The sequence below is a fragment of the Nerophis ophidion genome, linkage group LG27 (genome assembly GCF_033978795.1).
Source record: "Nerophis ophidion isolate RoL-2023_Sa linkage group LG27, RoL_Noph_v1.0, whole genome shotgun sequence".
NCBI classification, from domain to species: Eukaryota; Metazoa; Chordata; class Actinopteri; order Syngnathiformes; family Syngnathidae; genus Nerophis; species Nerophis ophidion.
The window spans coordinates 34,020,741-34,041,546 of NC_084637.1; the positions used below are offsets into that span (position 1 = coordinate 34,020,741).

Consider the following 20,806-nt stretch of genomic DNA (forward strand, 5'->3'; position numbering starts at 1 on the left):
TAAGGAATGTCGGGATGGGTCACCTCCAGCTTGTCTGTTCGCAGCAGTTTCTGGTTGGCAGAGGAGCTTGTAGACATCGACACAGGAGGACTGCCTGGGACGATCACTGGGGTGCTGGGCAAGATGTCTGTGGGCACCAGGCCCATGCTGTGCGACATGGGAGTCAGGTATGGTGTGTAGCTCAAACCTGCGCTGGAGCCCAGGCCTTGACTAACTGGAAAGGTCTGCTACAAAGGAAAGACAGTTTCTCGACTTACACACCTCCTGAAGGACAGTGTTATAGCTTAGAATGTGAAAGACAGTCATGAAACATTTGGTCAACATGTAAGAACGTTAGAACAGTTAAATGAGATCTGAGAGACAAATGAAAAGCTGAGCAGGAAGTACGATATCTTTTAAGCAGCACTGACCACCGGTTGCATGGTGGTGCCAGGAATCATAAACTGCATCTGATGAGCCAACATGGCGGCTGCTGTCTTCTGCTGGATCAGGTTATTACGCCCGTTGATCTCTAGTTGGGTCTTCAGGTGGGCAGGTGGGTGTAGGTACTTGCAGTTCTCCCGTGTGCAGCGGCCCTGAGAAGAACAAACAAAACAAAGGAGGTCACACACAATAGCTTTTAAAAGTGGGTCTGACTGACTGACAGTCCATTCGGGTGCAATCTGGGGATACTAAAAAGGGAAGCCTTGAGCAAAGACTCGAATTATGCAGCTTTTTTTAAATAAACAGGCACAATGTGTTTCTTGTGGAAGATGCAAATGCAGCATGGGTGTGGTCATGACGACAGAGTCCCTTGTGGATGAAGGCAATGTACCTGCCGGCCATGCCTAATGGCAAACATAATAATCCAAAATGAATCCTCTGTTCAGTGCACACTGTGAGGAGAGAGAAAGGAGCATAGGAGGTCAGAAGGGAGCAAATGGAAAGTGAAAGGGATGAGAGAGGATGTCAGAGGGACACAACAGAGCAGAGAGGAGAGATTGTAACATGCTGGCCATGACATGGCACATTGTGCAGAGGGTGTGGCCAAGTAAAGTGTGCTGGGAATCAGAAACCACTGTGATAGCTAAGAGGCTGCTCCTGCTTCATTGTCTGTTATTGCAGGAAAAGCACAGTCTGTTGTAAATAATACCGTGAGAGACACAGTGTTGTTTCACACCGCTGAACATAGCAATAATGATAATAAAATATTGCTAATTAAATGATCAAAGAAATACTTAATGTTGTGATGAAACTGTCAGTGAAGTAGTGAGGAAAATAACCTTAATGTGTATTTTTAGGAAATGAAATAAACATATAACCTCCCATGAATACAGCATGAAGAATGTTTGACGGATTGTTTACATACATGCTTTCCCGCTATGTTGGATCGTAGGCAGGAGAACAGAAGAATTTTAATCAAACAGGACTTAAGGAATAAGCTCATGACTTCCTATGTAAACAACCAATAATCTTCATATGAGGATAAAACTAATAAAACCAGTCTATTCTTGTAAAATATTAAAGACACCCCAAATCCCATCAAACACTCAACTGGCACTGTTGCAATTATATTTCTTCCAAGCAATTTGAGGAACAGAAAAGAAGAAAACAAATGATTAAACATGGTACACACTGGGGATGTAACTAGATGGACATTTTATATCGTGGTCATTGTGACTAAAATTATCACGGTTACTATTACTATCACAATATTGTTAAATCTGCACAAAAAGTACTTATACCCACAATAAAAATTTAATAACCAAGTTTTAACAAACGATCCAAAACCACTTAGTACCATTAAGACCCAGAGGGTTGTACACACAAATATTATTTAAATCTGAAGGTTTTTTTAATCTGTAACAGACTGCTCACATTAGGATTAAAAAATAGGCGTGTGTGTGTAATGTGCAACTATATATCAAAACAGCCCATCACACAAATAATGATTCCGTACTACCACTGAACCAGACTCCTCCAAGCCCCAAATCTTGTGTGAATTAATGTGATCCAACAAAATCGGAGAAGAAACATAGCAACTAAGGCTGTGAATCTTTGGGCACCACACGATTCGATCCGATTTGATTCTTAGGGGTAATGATTTGATTCAGAATCGATGCTTGATTTAAAACGATTCTTGATTCAAAATCAATAAATGTTATTGACATTGGGTGCCAGTTCTATGATTCTATATTCTTCCATAAAATAGATCAACAGCTTTGATAAATGTTACAACTGGGCGCACCCCAGTGTGCATTCATCTGTGCTTTGCGCTGGGCGCACCTCCAAGAGCGTGCCGGTGCGCGCCACTCCGGATACAGCAAGCGGCTGCATTCAATCGGCTCAATCAGCTCTCTACACACCTGTCGCTGATAAGCTTCTCCGCCTTCTTAGGCCAGTGCAAACCTGCGTTCCGGGCCAGAACGTAGTTTCCTGTTTCGTACAGTAAGCCAAACACGTATCAAGCTCAACGCTCTCTCTCTCTGTGTTTTGTCCCCCTTCGTGTTCATTTTCATCCCAGCAGCCTTTCCTCCGTTCCAGCGTTACGAGCGGTGTGTCTCGTCTCCCCGTATCCCCCCTGGTTCCCTGGTGCCTTTTGGATCTCGACCTCTCGCCTCGACACAGACTTTGACTCCTCTCTCCTGCCCTCGACCTCACGCTTGCTCACGGACCTTGTCTTGCCCTCCTGGACTTCTGCACCTCGCTCAACACTCCCGGTAACAGACTACAGCTGCTAATCTCTACACATTGTCGTACACCACACACACATTTGGATGAGTTTACACACCTCATCTCTTATTTATATATATTGTTTATACATATAAATAATCTGCTGTCTGTGTCATCTTCTTCCCCTGTACACGAAACAGTAAAAAACTACCTAAACATTTAATAAAGTCAAACACAAAGATAGGAACAAGAGAAGTATCCCATACTTCTCTTTTCCAAAGTAAATATGTAATGTCTGAGTGGCTGGACGGGACAGATTAAAACAAATAAAAAACACATATATGTGTGTGTATGTGTGTGTATATATATATATATATATATATATATATATATATATATATATATATATATATATATATATATATATACATATATATATATATATATATATATATATATATATATATATATATATATATATATATATATATATATATATGTATATATATATATTCTTTTTTGTATGAATTGATTAAGAAAGGTTCCAAATAAGAATTCTGATTATTGAAGGGAAGGGACTGATAATCTTTTAAATACTTTTGACAGAAAAATCCCTAATTTAAAAAAAAGGCTGTGGTAAAAATAACGCATAAAGATTGATCATTGACTTTATAACCTACTAAGCGAGCAATAAGTGAGAAACTTCTCAACAAAGTAGTCCCAATATTGTTTTCAGCTTCTTAATTAATTTACAAAGCGATGATTCGGGCGGGATTTGTCAGTTTTTCCGACAGGCATACAGATTGTTGACGCAGACCTGTTTTGAAGCCAGTTATCGGGACAAATTGACCTCAGACTACAGCATAATCTTATAAAACATTATTGCTTTACCATCTTTGGTCGAAATCGGGATAAAAACAGCCCGATTTTCTTTACACATGTATACCCAGCTTAAGACATTGAGAGAAAGCTGCAATGTTTCGGTAATGATGAGCGACTCGGGCTGACTGACCTCTATACCCTGCAGCGAGTCTCTCCAATCCCCTCCTTTATGCTTCACATGAGCCAACTCACACCTGCCCACACATATGCATATTAAATCCCTGGATCACAACAAGCATCGCCCACGCACACCAACACTGCCATGCTCGAGGACATGCACGCAAACACGGCGGCCATGTACAGCCTGGAGGAATAATGTTTGCACTGAACCTCACAACCAAGTGTCAAAACTAATTGTAAGCCACTATAGACACTTGAGTGTGTTTGTGTGTCTTCTTTAACCAGAGGCATGTCGGTAGGTGCTATAAGGCACAATAGTATACCGTACATGCCAAGGTCTGGATAGCATCCAAAATGAAGTCTGCAAGGGTAGCACGGCATCAGCATCACAACCTACAGAAGTCATAAATACACACTCTAACTGCAGACCCACACTCCTTACAATGTTCATTTTGTGGATTTAAGTGATGTAATTTTCTCCTTTGTGCCATATGCAGCTCACAAGCTGCCTGTGAGTGACATATGCTTCTTTCAACTGCTTAAAATGATTCCTTTTCCAATGTAAAATGATGAGGTAAATGGTGGCTAAGGTCTTTGGGCAATGCTTTATAATGTGCAGCCCTTGGACCTCGGCTGCTATTATCTTGTCAAACTACTGAAAGTCTTTTTCACATTAGGACTCGGGCTTTTTCTGTGCAATGGGCTTAGCCTTTGTGTGAATGTGGTTGAATTAATTTGTGCTTTTGGACACATTTATATTAATTATTAAATAAATACAGTAAATTCTGGAATATAATGGGTTGTACTTGTATAGCGCTTTTCTACCTTCAAGGTACTCAAAGCACTTTGACACTACTTCCACATTTACCCATTCACACACACATTCACACACTAATGGAGGGAGCTGCCATGCAAGGTGCCAACCAGCACCCATCAGGAGCAAGGGTGAAGTGTCTTGCTCAGGACACAACGGACGTGACGAGGTTGGTTCTAGGTGGGATTTGAACCAGTGACCCTCGGTTTGCGCACGGCCACTCTCCCACTGCGCCACGCCATCCCTAAAGCCGCTGCCTTTTTCCTAGGCTTTGAAACCTGTGGCTTAAAAAAACGGTGCAGCTGATTTATGGATTTTTTGTTTGCTAATGGTCATAATGTAAATACATTTTTTTTTAAAACAAACAAACACACTTAATATGTGTGTTATTATTTGTGGTATGAAGCATTTAAGTCTCACCTTAAAACTCATCTGTATACTCTAGCCTTTAAATAGACCTCCTTTTTAGACCAGTTGATCTGCCGCTTCTTTTCTTTCTCCTATGTCCCCCCCTCCCATGTGGAGGGGGTCCGGTCCGGTGACCATGGATTAAGTACTGGCTGTCCAGAGTCGAGACCCAGGATGGACCGCTCGTCGGGACCCAGGATGGACCGCTCGCCTGTGTATCGGTTGGGGACATCTCTACGCTGCTGATCCGCCTCCGCTTGAGATGGTTTCCTGTGGACGGGACTCTCGCTACTGTCTTGGATCCGCTTTGAACTGAACTCTCGCGGCTGTGTTGGAGCCACTATGGATTGAACTTTCACAGTATCATGTTAGACCCGCTCGACATCCATTGCTTTCGGTCCCCTAGAGGGGGGCGGGGGGGGGAGGGGTTGCCCACATCTGAGGTCCTCTCCAAGGTTTCTCATAGTCAGCATTGTCACTGGCGTCCCACTGGATGTGAATTCTCCCTGCCCACTGGGTGTGAGTTTTCCTTGCCCTTTTGTGGGTTCTTCCGAGGATGTTGTAGTCGTAATGATTTGTGCAGTCCTTTGAGACATTTGTGATTTGGGGCTATATAAATAAACATTGATTGATAAACATTGATTGATTGATATGTCCCCATCTTTTGGGCAAATGTTCTCACTGCAGGTGCTGCATTGCACTTCTCTTTAGACTGGGCTATGAACCGGAAGTAAATTTGGCGTTCGGTCTTCTAGCCGTCCACAGCATTTCTACTCTTATGGATTCTTCATTAATCATTCCAAGCAATTTTTTTTAAGTTTTACAATGTAACTAAAACAATTCTGACTCACTAAACCATCTCATGTCTGATGTCTGTAGGAGTGTCTTCATGCATAATTCTACTTGCAATAGTAATGTAATAAAGCTAGCGGCATTAGCATTAGCTAATATGCTAACACGTTTACGAGTGCCTTTCTTAGTATTATTAACTTACAATGGTATTCTTTTTATACAGTTCCAGTTTTGTAAATTCACCAAAACGTCACCGTGGACTTATTGAGTCTGTTTTGTTGCGATATGCTGCTCAGATCTACACTATTTATTTTTCCATTTTGTATATTTCTCTGACTCTTTATTTCCTGTTTGCTTTGACACCATGGTCACTCATCAGTCCACCTGCTAGTCTCGCCCCGCACACCTGCTACTAATTATCACCCTCCTATTTAAGCCAGTCTTCTCTGTTCATTCGGTCTGGGTTCATAGTTTGCTTTCACGCCACTGTACGTCTGGATTTTGATCATTTGCTTTCGCGCGAGTATTTATATTCTCGCTAGCTTCTCACGCTAAGCCACTTGTTTTGTCCAGTTTACAAACTGATGATTTGTTTTCTCTTTTGTACCAACGTGATATTTTAGTTTGTCTATTTTTACTTCCTAGTTTTCATACTAGCGTTTTTGGTTTGCCTCTTTATTAGCTCCAGTATTTCTGTTCAGAGCTCTCTTTTTGTTAAATAAATATTTTAAGAGCCTACCTTTGTTGTGTTCATGTCAACGCATCCACGGAGGGACAAACCTGGCATTACCATGCCCACCAGTCCTCACATGTTTAGCTGATTACCGAATTAGTTTCCGCAGCTAGTGGGTCCATGATGATGACTTCTGTTTTGTTTGATCAGCCGTTTTATTGCCGTGTTACAGACACCATTTGGAAAAACATTGGGTATGTAAATAAACATTTAAAAAATATTTCTGTGTAAATAACTAATTTCACGACATAGAACTGCGGCTTATATATATATATACATATATATGGGGAAAAATATTTTTTTATTCTACAATTTAGTGGGTGCGGCTTTTATACGTCGCGCTTTATAGTCCATAAAATACGGTACATGTGGTAACGTTCACTATACAAGCCCTCAAGGTAGATTAACTGAAATTCTGAGAGACTTGAAATCCTTCATCTAATCTTTTTTGATAAAGTATAGGGATCTATCCCATTGCATAGTTTGATTTTTTTGCTCGTATCTGCTTATTGCAGGAAGATTTAAGCCTCTTTTGTACTCAGATAGTTTGTGCGCCGCGACAGCCTTCTTGACTTGATTGACCACCACTGGTTTTCACTTCCGGGAAGAAGTCACGCAACGGAACACAAGCAATTGGCCAATACTCAAAGCTCCAATATTGGTATTGTATTGAAAGTGGAAAAACTGGGAAACCTCAACTTGAAACTACAAAGCATTTCAACGTGCTATTCTTCAAGTCATGTCGGCGACAGGGGTTTCTATTTTGCCATGAATTATGTACTGTTAATTCCAAAAGTGGTTTGTCATATTCCGTTCCTAATGTTATCCACATTTGCTGGTCAATATAGTAATGTGGTTGATGTGAGACCTGAAATCAGAGTGAACACAGCCCTTATTACATTAAATGTATTTTCTAGAATAAGCCAAAAAAAAGGACACACTACACTTGACATTTTGAGTCAGGATGTGTGTCTAAATTGTGTGTTTCTGGCAGACATAGTCACGGTTGTCATCGAGTAACAATACCATGCGCCCACGTGTGTAAAATGATGCATTCATCCAAGTGAGGGAGGTGTTAATCACTATTGTGCATTGTCGGAAGACAGTCATCATCCACATCACGCCTATTTAGCATATAAAGTGGAAAAACATATTTGACAAGTATAAAGGGATGGGTAATAGAAGTGGCAATACATAGCAACAGCCTTACTTTTGGATGTGTGTGATTAATACTAATGGTCATCAGCAGGGGGCTCTATTTTCAGGCTTACCCACTTGAAGATTCAAGGCACATCATATGAGGTAAGATACATTGCTGCATCTCGTATAAAAAGTCTGTGGCCATTGTTAAATTTGGGATCAGACCACAATGACTGCAGACCTGTACTTATGTCAGGGGGTGGCTGACACACACAGATGCCCAAACGCATACACCCACTTCTGTCTGAACCCACCCACTCGGAGCAGAGCAGGATCTATTCATTGCATCCCGTCTATGAAAAGGATCTTTGAAAGCACCAAGGCTTCTCTGTGATTCGCGCACCAGCCGCCAGTGGGTAGCCATAGTTACGTGATAAAATTATACCTTTCGCTGGGCCTGCTCACATGGCAACCTCTTATTGTAGGCTGTGACGTGCCCAGCGCGTGCCAACCGCTATGATCCAATGGTATTGGTGGTGGTCCTCTAATAAGAGTGCTTTCTATCAGATTGGATAATTATATATTTGCTTGACAGGGAAACAACAATGAGGTCAAAGTGAAAGTACCACTAGGGAAATATTTTTTAAACTCATTAACATATGACACCAATTTTTCCTATTGTTGTTCGTTCCCTTGTTGTGGTTCTTGAAATTGGTGTCAATTAATCATCCTTGTCATCTGTCTTTATTTATTTGATATAATGAAATGACCTCGGTTACAGGACCAAGATAATCCGAAATGTTCACTAGAATGAGAGCAGTGGATGCCCAATGCTAAAAAGGGCATTTCTTCTTACCTGCCCAAAATAACTTAACTCGCCAAGCAACCGTTGCCCTTGGGATAACCATTGTCGGGGAGAACATGCTTTGGGTTTTTCCTGAGATGCATGCCAAATGGCCCGCGCAGAGTTGGCATCCCCAATCTGGACTTCATCCTGACATCTTCATCAGTGGCACAACCCCCCCACACCTCTTCCATCAGCCTGTATGAATAGTCCGAGTGGTGAGTGCTGTGTATCTGTGGGTGGCACAGACACAGAGGGCCAGTCTTCTACCAAGTCTGCAGAATAGCGCTTCAGTTGTGGGCCCCTCCCTTTAGCACTGTAACATTTGCATTTTGCCCTCAAAGACAGCTCTATCCTCTGGCCTGCTACACAGGGTGCTAGCTTGCCTACAGGTTGAAAATGGCCTTGTAAAGGCAACTGTAAATGGGTCTTTATGCTACACTGTGAAAGTTCTTCTTGCTATTGATGGGGAAGCAAGCAGTCGGGAGCTGTGTCGCTTTTCTTTTCCACAGCATCACTCCTTACTCGGCAAGAAAAATCTCGGATATTTGTGTTTCCTTATTGTCCTCCGTAGGTTCTTCGTACACAAATGGACAAAAAAGACATATTTGAGACTGACGGACTGATGGAGTTGTGCATTATACATCTTTGGGACGGATGGCCGGCATCAAGCACTGTAAAATAAATCCCACATCATTCATACCCTCTTTCATTTTAGTTCCACTGCATGTAATGGCCAAAAGTCCTAATTCCTTCTGGCTATCAAAGTGTCTGCACATCTCTCTGATGCTAAAGCAGCACTCGGCTCTGTGATCAATGTTGCTGTGACTGATGGTATTGAGAGACTGTGTTAAAACAGAAATCAGGGAGGACGATCACAGGGGCTTAACAAGCTAATGGCTCAGCACATTGCCCAGTGTGCAATCAGTTCTGTAAAAAGAAACAGACTCTGGGCTAAAACTGGATGAAATAGCACATGCACATAGTTGACAGCATTTATCCTATTGTTGATGAAGGGACTAATGTTTATGACATAAAGCTTGTGATGTGTGTAATGCTCCTTACAGCAAAACAGGAGAGCCTGTTGTTTGCCCACAGACCAGAGGTGAGGGGCTGGTAGGGTTTTGTAGTTGGCCCCAAGAGGACAAGTTGTAATTGTAACTGTAAAACATCCCAATTACTCTCCTTATTATATCATGTACACATCATAGTACAATTGTCTCTGGTTTGATTTTAATACATAACTACCACTAACTAAGACTGTTAATCCATTAATAAATAGAATCAACTCAAAGTCAAGAGTTTTTGCTATATTCATAGTACTAGAAAAAAATAAAACTGTAATTTTTCTGCCAAAAATTGCAAGAGTGGTTTGGTTTAAATGTTTTAGATTTAATTAATTCAAATACATAAAACTGTTAGAACTGTGAGTGAAATCATAATCTACTTTAAAAAAATTCCTTGGCCGCTTGTCGACACTGTACAGTAGGGCTGCCAATCTTTGGGTGTCCTACGATTCAATTCAATATTAATTCTTAAGGTCACGGTTCGATTCAAAATCGAGTTTTTTTGTCAATTCAACACTATTCTCGATTCAAAAATGATTTTTTCCCGATTTAAAAGGATTGTGTATTCATTCAATACATAGATTTCAGCAGGATCTACCCCAGTCTGCTGACATGCAAGCAGAGTAGTAGTTTTTGTTAAAAGCTTTTATAATTGTAAAGGACAATGTTTTATCAACTGATTGCAATAATGTAAATTTTTTTAACTATTAAACGAACCAAAAATATGACTTATTTTATCTTTGTGAAAACATTGGACACAGTGTGTTGTCAAGCTTATGAGATGCCATGCAAGTGTAAGCCACTGTGACACTATTGTTCTTTTTTAAATTGCATTTTTTATAAATTATTTTATATTTATTTTATATTATTCATATATATATATTTATTTATTTTATTTTTTTATTTATTTAAATTTATTTATTTTATATTATTTATATATTTATTTTAAAATAATAAATTATATAAATCCAGTACTCTGGAATGCCCTCCCGGTAACAGTTCGAAATGCTACCTCAGTAGAAGCATTTAAGTCTCACCTTAAAACTCATCTGTATACTCTAGCCTTTAAATAGACCTCCTTTTTAGACCAGTTGATCTGCCGCTTCTTTTCTTTCCCCTATGTCCCCCCCTCCCTTGTGGAGGGGGTCCGGACCGATAACCATGGATGAAGTACTGGCTGTCCAGAGTCGAGACCCATGATGGACCGCTCGTCGGGACCCAGGATGGACCGCTCGCCTGTATCGGTTGGGGACATCTCTACGCTGCTGACCCGCCTCCGCTTGAGATGGTCTCCTGTGGACGGGACTCTCGCTGCTGTCTTGGATCCGCTTGAACTGAACTCTCGCGGCTGTGTTGGAGCCACTATGGATTGAACTTTCACAGTATCATGTTAGACCCGCTCCACATCCATTGCTTTCGGTCCCCTAGAGGGGAGGGGGTTGCCCACATCTGAGGTCCTCTCCAAGGTTTCTCATAGTCAGCATTGTCACTGGCGTCCCACTGGATGTGAATTCTCCCTGCCCACTGGGTGTGAGTTTTCCTTGCCCTTTTGTGGGTTCTTCCGAGGATGTCGTAGTCGTAATGATTTGTGCAGTCCTTTGAGACATTTGTGATTTGGGGCTATATAAATAAACATTGATTGATTGATTGATTGATAAATGTCTAATGATAATGTCAATGAGGGATTATTAATCACTGCTATGCTGAAATTATAACTAATATTGATACTGTTGTTGATAATATTCATTTTTGTTTCACTACTTTTGGTTTGTTCTGTGTGGTGTTTGTGTCTCCTTTCAATTGCTCTGTTTATTGCAGTTCTGAGTGTTGCTGGGTCAGGTTTGGTTTTGGAATTGGATTGCATTGTTATGGTATTGCTGTGTATTGTTTTGTTGGCTTGAGAAAAAATATATATATATAAAATAAAAAAATCTATTTTTTACAAATGAGAATCGATTCTGAATCGCACAACGTGAGAATTGCGATTCATATTCGAATAGATTTTCCCCACACCCCTACTGTACAGTGATACAATGCAAATGGTTGTTTGTGAGTAGCACAACGGCTGCAGCGCACACAACACTGCTTCCCTGAAACCACTTTTGATTGGTCAGCAGGCCAAGGATGCAAGGATCGATAATTCTGATTCAGTTCCAAGATGGAAGAGGGGAAAAAAACTAAAACCTCAGCCCACAAATAATAATTGCAGTAATTAAAACCTCAATTTATCCGGCCGATGTCGACGAATTGTGCAGCCCTTCATAGTACAATAGCATAGAATTGATGTTATAAATTAATCTTCTTTTCATTTGGTTCATCCTAGAAAATGTTTCAGAGAAATTACTTGGCTTTGGGTCGGTACGAATGGATTTGAAAAAAACAAAAACAGATTCACTGATGCCAGTCAGCCCTGGGTCAAGTAGTGATGCACTGGGTGCACATGGACAGCGCTTGCCTTCTTTCTCAAAGCCTGGAAGAAATAAAAGGCTTCCTCTAAAGGATCGTGTTTACTTTTAGTACAAATGCAGGTTTAAACTGGCTTTTGAACAGCAGGAAACAGTAAAAATCCATTATGAGATGATCGTCAAATGCTTTTTGCTAACATTTGAGTTTGTAATAGAGAATGTCAGAGGAAAATCAGTGGGAAAGAATAAGGCATTAAACTTGTAACTAAAACTATCTGACACAGTGGGAAATAAAATATAAAGGTAAAATAAATTGTATTTATGTAGGGGACATCTAACACTAGAAATGGCTATTTCAATTCTTAGTATGTTCAACTTGAATGTCATAAAATTCCATAGAAATAAAAAGGCATTGTTTTTCTTTTAAACATACATTTGTATGTTTTCTATTTTTTAAGCATCTATGGCTAGCTTTTTTTATCCAGTTCATTGTATTCTCATTTGATTGCAACTCGACTGTTGGGTTTGTCTAAGAAGACGTTTTTCTTCTCACACCGCAAATTATTTGCCACTTGCAAATATTTTAAATTAAGTTTCTCGAAATTTCCAGAGATTTTTAGTCATTAATTTTAAATCATAATCTTAATTTTAGCATAAATAATTATATTTTGTCTATTGTGGTTTACAAATAGATGCATGGGACAGAAAATTTCTCTAGTTTTAGTATTTTTTCCCTAAAATCTAGTCTTTCTATCTTATATTTTGTCAGCTCTATTTTCAGGTTTCATCAATTCTTCCTCATAGACCTAAAATGGTCTGATCTAATAATTTTTCAGTAAAAGTAAAACATTTAATATATATATATATATATATATATATATATATAAATAGGTGATATATATATATATATATATATATATATATATATATACACACATATATATATATATATATATATATATATATAATTTTTTTTCAGTACCGATTTGCTAATAGTATTGGTTAAAACATAATCCATCACTATCTAACAAACAGAAACACTCATAACACAGTATTGCCGCCATTAGTAATTATTTTTTCAGAGGTCAAAATTGGTGTAGTAAATAGCAAGTTATGTACAAAGTGTTGGGCAGCTGAGGGAACTCTTGTTCATTTATTGTGGGAATGTCAGAGAATAAAAGCGTAATGGTTGAAAACAACAAAAGAAGCAATCACATTCCTTAATATAAACATCCCAATGACATTGCAAACTTGTATGCTTGGGGATCTCCAACAATTTAGTAACGTGTCATCAAAGAGTAAAAAAACATTTCTTTCAAAATGCATAATATAAAAATGGGTAAAATTAAAAAAATGGATGGATGTTGATAGTCCAACTCATACTGACTGGTATACACAAGCTATGGAAATGATATCAGTAGAAAAAAACTGCATTTAGTTTAGAGAATAATGAGTCATATATTGGAATATGGGATCCATTATTTAAATTTGTTTTGAGTATTAAATGAATCAAAATATGACTTATTATATCTTTGTGTAAAATATTGGAAGCAGTGTGTTGTCAAGCTTATGAGATGCGATGCATTGTTCATTTTTTTTAATTATTTTTTGTATTATTGTTTTTAATGATAATATCAATGAGGGATTTTTAATCACTGCTATTTTTAAATTGCTTTGTAAAAAGTTTGACAAACTGTTACTGTCGGCTGTAATCACAATGTAAAGCGATTTGAGTCACTAGAGAAAAAGCGCTATATAAATATAATTCACTTCACTTCACTAATCAATGCAAAAAAAAAAACATGAACTTTGAAAGTGTAACCCACAAACAGCGCATTGAAAGACTGCCCTACTTATCAATCAAACAATCAATCAATCAATGTTTACTTATATAGCCCTAAATCACTATTGTCTCAAAGGGCTGCACAAACCACAACACAAACCACTACCACATCCTTGGTAGGCCCACATAAGGGCAAGGAAAACTCACACCCAGTGGGACGTCGGTGACAATGATGACTATGAGAACCTTGGAGAGGAGGAAAGCAATGGATGTCGAGCCGGTCTAACATGATACTGTGAAAGTTCAATCCATAATGGATCCAACACAGTCGCAAGAGTCCAGTCCAAAGTGGATCCAACGGGTCTAACATGATACTGTAAAAGTTCTATCCATAATGGGTCCAACACAGTCGCGAGAGTCCAGTCCAAAGTGGATCCAACGGGTCTAACATGATACTGTGAAAGTTCAATCCATAATGGGTCCAACACAGTTGCAAGAGTCCAGTCCAAAGCGGATCCAACGGGTCTAACATGATACTGGGAAAGTTCAATCCATAATGGATCCAACACAGTCGCAAGAGTCCAGTCCAAAGTGGATCCAACGGGTCTAACATGATACTGTGAAAGTTCTATCCATAATGGGTCCAACACAGTCGCGAGAGTCCAGTCCAAAGTGGATACAACGGGTCTAACATGATACTGTGAAAGTTCAATCCATAATGGATCCAACACAGTCGCGAGAGTCCAGTCCAAAGCGGATCCAATACAGCCGCTTATGATTTAGTTATGTTCTGGGAGTCTGTAATTTACATTTTTCGCAAGTCACTTTTTTTCCTTTTTTTCTAGTAGTATCATGATTTGTTTTTAACCACTATTCCTTAGTGCAGTGGTTCTCAAATGGGGGTACGCGTACCCCTGGGGGTACTTGAAGGTATGCCAAGGGGTACGTGAGATTTTTTAAAAATATTCTAAAAATAGCAACAATTCAAAAATCCTTTATAAATATATTTATTGAATAATACTCAATATTCAAAATATGAATGTAAGTTCATAAACTGTGAAAAGAAATGCAACAATCTAGCTGTCAGTGTTGACAGCTAGATTTTTTGTGGACATGTTCCATAAATATTGTTAATGTTTGAAATATTCTTTTTTTTTGTGAAGAAATGTTTAGAATGAAGTTGATGAATCCAGATGGATCTCTATTACAATCCCCAAAGAGGACACTTTAAGTTGATGTTTACTTCTCTGTGTAGAAATCTTTATTTATAAATGAATCACTTGTTTATATTTCAACAAGTTTTATATCTTTTTTTCCAAATAGTTCAAGAAAGACCACTACAAATGAGCAATATTTTGCACTGTTATACAATTTAATAAATTAGAAACAGGTGACTTAGCGCTGTATTTTACTTCTTTATCTCTTTTTTTCAACCAAAAATGCTTTGCTCTGATTAGGGGGTACTTGAATTAAAAAAATGTTCCCAGGGGGTACATGACTGAAAAAAGGTTGAGAACCACTGCCTTAGTGCCTTTCAGCATATGTGCTCTCCCTTGCTATATCCCTCCTGCCCTCTTTGCCATTGACTCGAGTAAATAGAGTCACAGTAACCTCATTAATACTAAAACACATTTAAATCATACAAAACTATAACAATAAAACCTTCTTACTTTGAAGTGATTGTTGAGAAGGTGGACAGGAGGTTGTGTGGGGCTATTGGCGGAGTGGCACTGGGGGATCATTTCTCAATTATAGCAAATTATGTTTCCATTATGGTTGCTTGCTGCTTCTTAGCACTGCCACTACCATCGCTTGCCGTTCATTTGCTGTAAGGCATGATGATGGGTTAATTGTAGCACAAAAAAACACTATCAGCTAAAGCACATGCCAATGCGCTGAGACAACTATTATGTGTGGAGTGTGAGGTGAGACCTTTGGCATGTACACATGTCAAGGGGAATCATTTTTTGTACATACTGTTTATACATGGACTACTATTTTTTATGTTTGCTGCAGAAAAAAACAGGATAAAGCTTACATTTGAAAGAGATAAGAAAAGTCACATTTTACTTTACTTCCACGCTGTCACAGTTATCAGACTAAGAAACTAATTACAGGGTTTCCCCCAGATTGCCAATATAGCTGTGGCCGTGAGGGCGTGGCTAGTGGCGTGGTCAGTATTACGTAGTCCTATAATTTGCACAACGGCAGCTGATGCATATATTTTCCTTAAAAAGACAAAAAATGTTGTACATACATTTAAAAACAAATCTGTGTTTATAGTAATTAGTCTTAACATGTCTTATATGATTACCCCGCCTTCCGCCCAATTGTAGCTGAGATAGGCTTCAGCACCCCCCGCGGCCCCGAAAGGAATAAGCTGTTGAAAATGGATGGATATCTTATATGATATTGTGTTGCTCTATTTTCAATTGTTGGTTCTTCTTGTACAATGTAAGACAGGATGCACTTTCTAGGGAATTTTTCAACATTCTAGAGATTTCTCCAATCTTTTTGTTTTCTTCATTAGAAACAACTAGGAACAAATCTAGCATATATTTCTGTTGTAATTGCAGACTGTACTAATGTTTCAAAGCTTTTTACGTCTGTCGCTCAGGGTTTGCGACAAACAGCGATAGCTGCAGCGAGCCCGACGTCACACTTGCTTTCCAGCTGAACAATCTGTCTTTGAAAGAGCGCCACTGTCCTCTTAATATTTGCCGAATGCACATTTTGCAGATCGCTGTCCGCGGTAGAAAAATGGATGGATGGATGGATGTCCGATGGTATATCTTGGTTATAATAAAGTACGTCCACATAGCAGACATCCCAGCAGGCATGTCTCAACAACGTTGAATATACATATGTAACCAGTGGTCTTTTCCTCTGTGTTGTCTGGGCTTTTATGGAACCCGACCGACACCATGGGTCGCTGTTCAGTTGCACTTTACTGATAATACACAGAATACAATTGTTGTCAATAACTTTCTGCCATTGTCGAGCCCCTACACAAATATGATAATGAACAAGAAAGTGAACTTAAATTCTTAACAAGACGATACATTTTCTGTCGTCGCATGGACGCCGACCTCTCCTGTTATCGCAGACAGAAGGGAAGTTGGAAGGCGTGTCCAACGCATATAAAAAGACAGGTGTCACAGTAATTATTGCAATAGGAGAATGGTTCTACATTGACAAAACATCAAACAATAATCAGGTATTTACATGTAACTTACACATTTTGTGTAATTATAACAATAATAAAACATTATAAAATCCAAATGTGTTGGTCATGTATGATGTCTTTTTGTTATTTCTGTTTTGTGATGTGTAATGTCTATATGTTTAAATGTACGGCAGTGAAAATGATTTTCCCCAACGGGGACCAACAAATCTGAATCTAATCTAATCTAATTATTTACAAGACATAATTGACCCTGTTACACATACATGTCCTTCAAAACTGACTTTGAAACAACATTGCAAATTAGTTTGTTGGTGTCTCATGTTGGATCCTTGTTGTTTGTTGGGAAACTACTAAATTTCAATGGTCAAATCAACATCACAACCTGACATTGAATAAATATTGTCCAAAAGCATGTTGTTTCCACGTTGTATTTGTGTTGTAAAATATTGCTTGGAAAATGACCAAACTTCAATGGTCAAGACAACATCAGAACCCAACATTGATTAAACAGTGTCAAAAAGAATGTTGTTCCATTGTTAGGTTTGAGTTGCTCAAAATCAGGACTTAATTCAACAAGTTCTCATTGTTGTTTCTACGTCTTGTGCCTGCTGGAATTCTGTCTCTGTTCCAGACAATCGGCAGTGCTGTTTCCGTAAGTAAAGTATTTTTTTGGTGGCGGAATTTTGGAGCATCACTAATAAATAGTGCGTAAATATAAGCTATATTTATCAATAATACAATATGTTACCTAAATTTGTTTTCACGCAAAAAAACCCATAAACTTTTAGGTTGTGGCGGCTTTTATTTTGCCATAGCGATGAGCAACGATCCATTACATGTAGGGGCCCTTAATTATCAGCTAAATGTTTCAAATAAAGCGGTCAGTTCGACTCTTACTTGAGTTGGAGGTTCTGACAATGCATGTAAGAGCATTAGTAAACTAATGCTGGCATCCATGGGTTGCAACAAAACGTCATACGACATTGATGGCAGAAGGATTTTAACCTACACAGTAGTCTGTTTGTGAATTGAAAGATGACAAGTAGTAGCCGCCCTAATTTTACTCCTTGTATATAATAGCATTGCAAACATTGTCAAGAAATATGAATATGGTTGAAGCATGTGCCACAATATTTAAGTGAAACTCAAAAAATGTTAATATTGTGCAATGGTTTATACCAGCAATTAGATCACACAGACTCATAACATGAAACTCAAGATATTTCAAGACTTTGTTTAATACAATTTTGATGATTATGGTTTACAGCTTATTAAAACCTTTTATTGAACATTTCAGAAAATTTGGGGTTTTCAAAAACTGGAAACCATGATCAGACAAATAAAAGCATGACATATTACACTTTGTATGTAATGAGTTTATATCTCATATTAAATTCACATTTGAAGTTGAATTGCTATAATGACTGCACTTTTACACAATATTATATTTTTCTATTGCTATAAAAATAAAAAGCAGACCTGAGTGAACGATCTTTTGAAAAGTTGGTCAATGTGCCACTGTGGAAATATTGTAATGCTCCTATAGAACCTTGGTCCTCCCACTGTGGTAATGCTGTAATGCCCCATAGAACCTTGGTCACCAGCTTTAAGTTATCTAGAGGATGGTGCTGTGCTTTAGCTAATCTGATCATCTGTGACCTGCTGAGACATGAAACCCACCATTCGAGCTCCTGTAATCTGCAGTCAAATATGCACGTAACACATGGAGTCTTCTTCTACAAATACACAATAGAATCTGTTGCTAGGCGAATCTCTAGTTAAAAGTCTCCAGCCAGTAGCCTGATGCTGTGAAAATAGATGTGGCAGAAATCCTGTATCCAACAGCCACTCCATCTAACCATATCGGTGAAAGATTTCATAGAAATAGGTTACATACTTTTTATGTCCTACTTTGAAAGAACTGTGCCACAATCCCGTGAGAAAACAGCGGGCCTTATGCTAATTTTACAACAGTTTCAATCACTCCTGGCATATAAGGCAGCAAGTACTCTGGAGCGCGCTTATTATAAAAATAAAATCTACTACAAATGCAAATGAAGGGGAAAAAAATTAAGAAACAAAGCAGAACATTAAGATCTTGTTGCCTCAATTGAGCGCATGTCAGGGCATGTTGTGAATTTGCTTAAAAACATAGGACAGATGAAGGAAGATAATGAGATGGAAAGAAGCAGATCTGTGCATCAAAGCCTCTTTCGAACACACTCAGCAGATAAGGGCCGGAGCGATGCATGGCTGCTTACTCCCCTGTTTTGGAGATTAAAGCTTCAGTTGCTGACAAAAGAAAGTTAAAAGGTATCGTTTCAATATGTACTGAATAGAAAAAGTGGGAGTTGTTGTACTACTCCATAGCAGTTTCCACCTACTACTGCATAAGCAAGAAGCACAGTAGGAAAACCTACAACTTTGTAATCATATTTAGGCTGCACTTCTGTCGCCACCTCATATAGTAAAACCATTATGCTAGCACAACGTTTAAATCAGTGGTCTCAAACACGCGGCCCGCGGGCCAATTGTGGCCTGCGAGACGTTATTTTGCGGGCCGCGCCTTAATATGTAAATTTTATGTTGGTGCGGCCCGCGAGTTTATATGTATGGCGCTTTGCAGCGTCATACTCAATTTTTCCGGGAGAATCCCAATTTTCATTGCCCCTCCAGTGGTAATTATTCTCCTGAATTTCATCCAAACAACAATAGTGAGGGGGCGCAGTGGAGGCACTGCCTTTAGCGCCCTCTACAACCAGTACAAACAGCGTGTCCGCCCAGCCACATGTTGTATTTGGCTTCTGTAGACGCAATTAATGACTGCAAGACATATTTGATCAACAGCCACACAGGTCACACTGAGGGTGGCCGCATAAACAATTTTAACACTGTTACAAATATGTGCCACACTGTGAACTCACACCAAACAAGAATGACAAACACATTTTGGGAGAACATCCGCACTGTAACACAACATAAACACAACACAACAAATACCCAGAATCCCATTCAGCCCTAACTCTTCCGGGCTACAATATATACCCCTGCCCCAGCCAAAAACCCCGCCCCCTATTCTAGACGGAAGAGTTAGGGCTGCATGGGATTCTGGGTATTTGTTGTGTTGTGTTTATGTTGTGTTACAGTGAGGATGTTCTCCCAAAATGCGTTTGTCATTCTTGTTTGGTGTGAGTTCACAGTGTGGCACATATTTGTAACAGTGTTAAAGTTGTTTATACGGCCATCCTCAGTGTGACCTGTATGGCTGTTGATCAACTATGTCTTGCAGTCACTTCCGTGGGTCTGCTGAAGCCTCATACAATATGTAACTGGGCCGGCACACTGTTTGTATGGTGGAAAAGCGGACAAGACGGCAGGTTGTAGAGGACGCTGAAGGCAGTACCATCACGGCTCGCCCTTAATATTGTTGTCCAGGTATAAACCGGGAGAATGATTGCCCTGGGAATTGTCAGGAGGGGCACTGATATTCGGGTGCTTCCCGGAAAGAACGCGAGAGTTGGCAAGTATGTTGCCAGGGTGGGAAAGCCATTCATTGAAGGCGAATTCATTAAGAAGTGCATGTCAGATTTTTTTTTTTAAACTTTTCTTGAGGCCCAGCCTCACCCAGTTTCTGCATTCAGTGGCCCCCAGGTAAATTGAGTTTGAGACCCCTAGTTTAAATAGTCTCACAGTTAATAGTAAAACACACGGGAGGACAGTCTTCTTTCATGAGAACATTTTTGGATGTTCATCTTTGGTTTGAATATTGTCTTGAACCTCTCTGCACAGAGCTTGCATGTTCTCCCTCTGCTTTTATGGGTATCCCTGGTTTATTCCCACGTTCCAAAAATTGCATTATCGGTAAAAGCTACTATGTCACTTGCTGAAAACTAAGTTTTTTGATCCCAAAAATATAAGAATACTGCCAGCTAGCATGTGTTACCATTAGTGGTTTGTTAAAAAAATTATGAAAAAGAAA

The 20,806-nt window shown here is 39.2% G+C and overlaps 1 protein-coding gene across 13 annotated transcripts in view; it reads right to left on the reverse strand.

Moving 5' to 3' along the window:
* mbnl2 (muscleblind-like splicing regulator 2) overlaps nt 1–20,806 on the reverse strand; it is a 102,001-nt gene that overhangs the window by 38,362 nt on the left and 42,833 nt on the right. For 12 of the 13 annotated variants that reach the window (XM_061889045.1, XM_061889046.1, XM_061889057.1 and 9 more), the window contains 2 exons: nt 411–575; nt 24–227 (listed from right to left, as the gene is read on the reverse strand). In XM_061889045.1, the coding sequence (XP_061745029.1) occupies nt 24–227; nt 411–575 (369 nt within the window). The remainder of the gene's footprint in view (nt 1–23; nt 228–410; nt 576–20,806) is intronic. The other variant, XM_061889049.1, reaches the window with a different exon arrangement.